Source organism: Leucoraja erinacea, unplaced genomic scaffold (genome assembly GCF_028641065.1).
Source record: "Leucoraja erinacea ecotype New England unplaced genomic scaffold, Leri_hhj_1 Leri_1361S, whole genome shotgun sequence".
NCBI classification, from domain to species: Eukaryota; Metazoa; Chordata; class Chondrichthyes; order Rajiformes; family Rajidae; genus Leucoraja; species Leucoraja erinaceus.
In genome coordinates this window covers 32,707-38,870 of record NW_026575629.1, presented here as the reverse complement: position 1 = coordinate 38,870, position 6,164 = coordinate 32,707, and the positions used below count along the sequence as shown (strand labels likewise).

General features: G+C 47.2%; 1 protein-coding gene across 1 annotated transcript; it reads left to right on the top strand.

Annotated features, from left to right (window-relative positions):
• Window positions 1-107: 107 nt before the first annotated feature.
• Window positions 108-5,118, top strand: LOC129715738 (E3 ubiquitin-protein ligase TRIM39-like). The gene is made up of 3 exons (XM_055665591.1): window positions 108-899; window positions 998-1,116; window positions 4,394-5,118. Exons 2-3 carry the CDS (start codon window positions 1,020-1,022, stop codon window positions 5,080-5,082), a joined length of 786 nt encoding a protein of 261 aa, XP_055521566.1. The 5' UTR covers window positions 108-899; window positions 998-1,019; the 3' UTR covers window positions 5,083-5,118.
• The last annotated feature ends 1,046 nt before the right edge of the window (window positions 5,119-6,164 follow it).

Sequence of the window (6,164 nt, the reverse complement as noted above, 5' to 3'; positions counted from 1 at the left end):
CAGCTTCCATCCAATGTCAAAAGAACAGTCAAATAGTCAGTTCAAACAGACTAAAGTGCAGATGTGTCTGTGCGACGTGACCATCCGAGGGAGACAGTCCAGGGGGGGTGGGGGGCACTCAGCAGGGCTGGTTCAGAGCCGCTATAGCTCTGGGAATGAAGCTGTTCCTGAGTCTGGAGGTTCGGGCGTAGAAGGCCTTGTAACGTCTGCCGGAGGGAAGTAGTTCGAACAGTCCATTACAAGGGTGTGAGGAGTCTTTATGGATGCTGACGGCCTTCCTGAGGCACCGTGTGTGGTAGATGCCCTCCAAGGCTGGTAGCGGTGTCCCAATAATCTTCTGCACTCTGTGGAAGATGCTCCTCTCCGCCTCCGTGCAGCTGAGATACCACACAGAGATGCCATACGTTAATATGCTCTCTGTGGTGCAGCGGTAGAAGGTTGTCAGCAGCGTCCTTGTCATATATAATACTTTTAATCCATTACTCCCCGCACCTTTCACATTGATTCCCATTTCACTTGGCCTTACTCTCCTATCCCTTCCTGGGCGTTCTGCCCCGTTAATTCTGGTGTCTTATCTTTTCTTTTACTCTCTTTCCCTTGTATCTCCATTTTGTCCTCCCTTCTCCAGATAAAATCCCACGACCTGCCCGGTCTTACTCGTAAGTTGCATACTCGCAGTTATTTTCATCGACATTCCTAATGCTTTCTCCCCCGTGTTCGATGTCTCTACGACAATATCCACTTTCTGTCTGTGTGACAGCGACAAAGAGTTGGGAATTCTCAGAGGGTATTTTGTAGCAATCTAGTGAAATACCCGCCGTCGGGATCATTCCGATCCATCTCAGTCTATTGAGATTTGTGTTTTATTTATTTCAGGAGGAAGCTGGTCGCAAGAGGAGGTAGGACATGCTTTTGACTGAAACAATGTACGTTTTTACAGTACCGCTCAAAAAAACAGCTAATGCTCAGTTTCTAACCAGCTGTTAAATATTTGCAGGGTTATTGATGAAACCAAACCAATGTTGGTGGTAGATAGCGCGTTGCCCATTGAAAAGTATGATCGCACCCTTTTCTACAATATAGTATTGAGCGAAACATCTGATATCATCAAACAAGGTAAAACTGATACCTTTTCCATTGATCTTTTTTAAGACATCTTTATGCAATACATATATGTGAAGATTAATGGTATTAATGGACTCTGGGGGAAGTATCACAAACACAAAGCAAAGATTGTTTGCATTTGAACAGATCCTTGTTCCTGGGAGAATGGGTTTGCTGTGCTGGGTGAAATTACGTAGACTAGGCCTGTGTACTCGACGGTTCAGGTGTAACCGTGCAATAGTTCCTTGAAGGTGGAATCTCATATAGATAGGGTGGTAAAGAAAGCTTTTGGTATGCTAGCCTTTATAAATCAGAGCATTGAGTATAGAAGCTGGGATGTAATGTTAAAATTGTACAAGGCATTGGTGAGACCAAATCTGGAGTATGGTGTACAATTTTGGTCCCCCAATTCCCCCAATTATAGGAAGGATGTCAACAAAATAGAGAGAGTACAGAGGATATTTACTAGAATGTTGCCTGGTTTTCAACAACTAAGTTACAGAGATAGGTTGAATAAGTTAGGTCTTTATTCTCTGGAGCGCAGAAGGTTAACGGGGGACTTGATAGAGGTCTTTAAAATGATGAGAGGGATAGACAGAGTTGATGTGGACAAGCTTTTCCCTTTGAGAATAGGGGACATGACTTCAGAATTAAGGGACAGAAGTTTAGGGGTAATATGTGGGGGAACTTCTTTACTCAGAGAGTGGTAGCGGTGTGGAATGAGCTTCCAGTGGAAGTGGTGTAGGCAGGTTCATTGGTATCATTTAAAGATAAATTGGATAGGCATATGGATGAGAAGGGAATGGAGGGTTATGGTATGAGTGCAGGCAGGTGGGACTAAGGGGATGGCCGAGATGGCCTGTTTCCGTGCTGTAATTGTTATATGGTTATATGGTATCAGTGAAACACAAAGTCCTTACATGGCTCAGTGGGCTGGATGCAGGGAGGATGTTTCCCCTGTCTGGGGGGGCCTAGAGCCAGCGGAAACCCTCAGAATGTGAGCTGCACCATTTAGGACAGAGACAAGGAGACATAATAATAATAATAATAATAATCTTATTTATATAGCACATTTTTAGTCAACTTGCATTGACCCCAAAGTGCTTCACATAATTACATTACATTTACACACAGGCAAAGGTGGGTGAAGTGTCTTGCCCCAAGGACACAACGACAGTATGCACTCCAAGCGGGATTCGAACCGGCTACCTTCCGGTCGCCAGCCGAACACTTAGCCCATTGTGCCATCTGTCGCCCCTATAGGAACATTACTGCATGCTGAGACTAGGCAACCTTTAGAATTCACTGCACACCCGGTGGCTGTGCATAATCAGTCATTCAGTGCTCTTGGAGCCAGAGAGCCATGGTTGTACATTACAGAATCAGGCCATTGGGCCCATCGCCTCCATGTCCACCCTTTTCCCCAGCCACACAAATCCCATTTGCCCACATTAGAAACATAGAAACATAGAAAATAGGTGCAGGAGTAGGCCATTCGGCCCTTCGAGCCTGCACCGCCAATCAATATGATCATGGCTGATCATCCAACTCAGTATCCTGTTCCTGCCTTCTCTCCATACCCCCTGATCCCTTTAGCCACAAGGGCCACATCTAACTCCCTCTTAAATATAGCCAATGAACTGGCCTCAACTACCTTCTGCGGCAGAGAATTCCAGACATTCACCTCTCTGTGTGAAAAAAGTTTTCCTCATCTCGGTCCTAAAGATTTTCCCCTAATCCTTAAACTGTGACCCCTTGTTCTGGACATCCCCAACATCGGGAACAATCTTCCTGCATCTAGCCTGTCCAATCACTTAAGAATTTTGTAAGTTTCTATAAGATCCCCCCTCAATCTTCTAAATTCTAGCGAGTACAAACCGAGTCTATCCAGTCTTTCTTCATATGAAAGTCCTGACATCCCAGGAATCAGTCTGGTGAACCTTCTCTGTACTCACTCTATGGCAAGAATGTCTTTCCTCAGATTAGGAGACCAAAACTGTACACAATACTCCAGGTGTGGTCTCACTAAACTGCAGTAGAACCTCCCTGCTCCTATACTCAAATCCTTTTGCTATGAATGCTAACATACCATTCGCCTTCTTCACTGCCTGCTGCACCTGCATGCCTACTTTTAATGACTGGTGTACCATGACACCCAGGTCTCGTTGCATCTCCCCCTTTCCTAGTAAGAGCCATATTAGTCTGAAGAAGGGTTTTCGGCCCGAAACGTTGCCTTTTTCCTTCGCTCCATAGATGCTGCTGCACCCGCTGAGTTTCTCCAACATTTTTGTGTACCTTATTCTACACCTCGTTTGCCAAATCGCACTGCCTCTTAAATATAGTGGTTACATCTGATTTCACCACCTCCTATGGCAAAATATTCCAGGTATTAACAACTCTTTGTGTGAAGAAAACTGCGTCCTCCAGTATTGATCTCCCTGCATGACAATAAGGTTTCGATGATCTAGCCTATATCCTGCTGCAGACTTTGACAGACTACCTTGCTATCCCCAACATTACCCATTCTCCACAAACTTAGTGGTCACACCACCTAACATTCACATCAAAGCCATGAAAACATAAAATGAACAGCAATGGTTGCAGCACCGATCTCCAATGCACACCACCAGTCACACATCTCCAGGCAGTAAAATCACACCTACCTCTAACCACCAACTTTTTACCATTTTACCAACTCGTCTTGGATCCAACCTGACTTCCTTTTATGGACCAGCCTTACATGTGAAACATTGTCAAGTCCCTCAGTGAAGTTCATATATTGCTTCACAATGAGATCAGAGTGTTCTTGGTTGTACAGACACATCAAATCTACCCTCCACTAAAGAAAGCAAGTAAAGAGTAGCAGATTGCCCCGCCTGTCCAGTCCACTCCCGTTCAGTATGATCACGGCAACTTCACCCCACATCTCTACATCCTCTTTAATTACCACACACCTCCATCTCCTCATCTTCCAATCTGCCTCTCCCTCGCCATCTACTGCCAAGATATTTGAAAACCCGCCTTATTTCACCATCTCCACCCGCAATTGTTCATCCTCACTTTCCACGTTTGTTTTCCCCATCCACGCACCGTGCCCCCTCCTGTTCCCGATAATCTGCGGAATTTCCCCTCTCCAGCCCGGTTAAAAGCTCCTGGAAAGATGTCTGTTGTCCATCCAATGTGGTTGTGGGTGAAACCCCTGGGCAAGGTGTCAGGTGTCCGCCCGCCTGTGCCTGACTCTCCCCCACCGACCCCCGGGGACTCTCTGATTCTCTGCTTCTCCCCCCAGTCTCCGTCACCCTGGATGTGGAAACAGCGCATCAGTGGCTCGAGGTGTCGGAGGATCGGAAGAGGGTGAGACGGACCGAGACCCGGAGGAGTCTCCCTGACACCGGGAAGAGGTTTACAGCCGGGGCGTGTGTGCTGGGATCGGAGGGATTCACATCGGGGAGACATTACTGGGAGGTGGAGGTGGCGGGGAGTCGGGGCTGGAGTCTGGGAGTCGCCGCAGAGTCTGTGGAGAGGAAGGGGCCGGTCACACTGACCCCCGAGAATGGAGTCTGGAGGATATGGCGGTGGGATGAGGTGTTTGATGCATTCACCTCCCCTCCATCCCCTCTCCCCGCCCGTCCCATCCCCGGGAGGGTGGGAGTTTATCTCAGTTACGAGTCCGGGATAGTTTCATTTTACGACGCGGACACCAAGTCCCATCTCCACACCTTCGCTGGGAATAAATTCACGGAGAAACTTTATCCTTTCTTCAGGCCTTGGGATGAAAAGTGGCTGAGAATCTGGTCCGGTTCCGCTCCGGTGTGCAATAGCGTCGGGTCCCGGGACCAGCATCAGGAGCGGGGCTCAGGGGTCGTGGGGCAGAAACCCGCTGGACAACAGGTCGGCGCTGAACGGCTCCCATTTAGTCCCCAAATTCCGCGTCGTGAAACCACAGTGAGCGTGGAAATAAAACCAGGGGGAATGTAAATGTGGGAAGAGTGAAATAAACAGCAAATGACATCAGAGTTGTCGATCCGTTCATTTTAACATGTTAACTGCATCCGTCAAAGGAACTTTTGTGAAAATATAAAGATTGAAACAATCGCCCTTCCCACTTGTTCAGAAGTTCATCAGGTGTTTGCAGCATTTGCTCTCCGCACAACAGATTTGTGTTCTTCGGGAAGGATCTTTGGAAGAATGGGTTCAAACCGAATTCCTGGTTCCAGGTGGGAGCCCGTTGTGCTCAGGCTCTGCCTGTCTCTGTAGAATATGTAGAACATTCCTTGTTTCAGTCGCCACCAGACCCCTCCCTCACCTCTCTCTCAGGTACATCATGTCTGTATCGGTGCTGCTTCTTGCTCTCGTTCACCGCCTTAACGCTTTATCTCCATATAACCATATAACAATTACAGCATGGAAAACAGGCCATCTCGGCCCTTCAAGTCCGTGCTGAACACTTATTTTCCTCTAGTCCCATCTACCTGCACTCAGACCATAACCCTCCATTCCTTTCCCGTCCATATACCTATCCAATTTATTTTTAAATGATAAAATCGAACCTGCCTCCGCCATTATGTTATATGGTTACTGGAAACTCATTCCACACAGCTACCACTCTCTGAGTGAAGAAGTTCCCCCTCATGTTACCCCTAAACTTCTGTCCCTTAATTCTCAAGTCATGTCCTCTTGTTTGAATCTTCCCTACTCTCAAAGGGAAAAGCTCCCTCACTGCCAGTTTCCAACCAGCTCCCACGTTCCTCTGCTCGATCCCCGACTCTTCCCTTCACTTTCTCGCTGTCTCTATCTCTGTCAGAGAAAACAAGAGTGAACAAAGTCCATTCCAAGCCCGCGGACGCCATTGGCTACCACGTCTAACTTAACTGGTATCTTTAATATCTAGGCTAGCCTAGATGGGCCCAAGGGTCCATTTAGGGTGTCTGGTAGACCCAAGGCAGCAGATAATTGTTCATTTATAGGTCATAGGTCAGCAGATAGGGTCATTTTATATCCCCCACCCATGGTGTGATAGATCATTTAAACTTGGTTTTAGCCTAAGGGTTTTGGCCCGA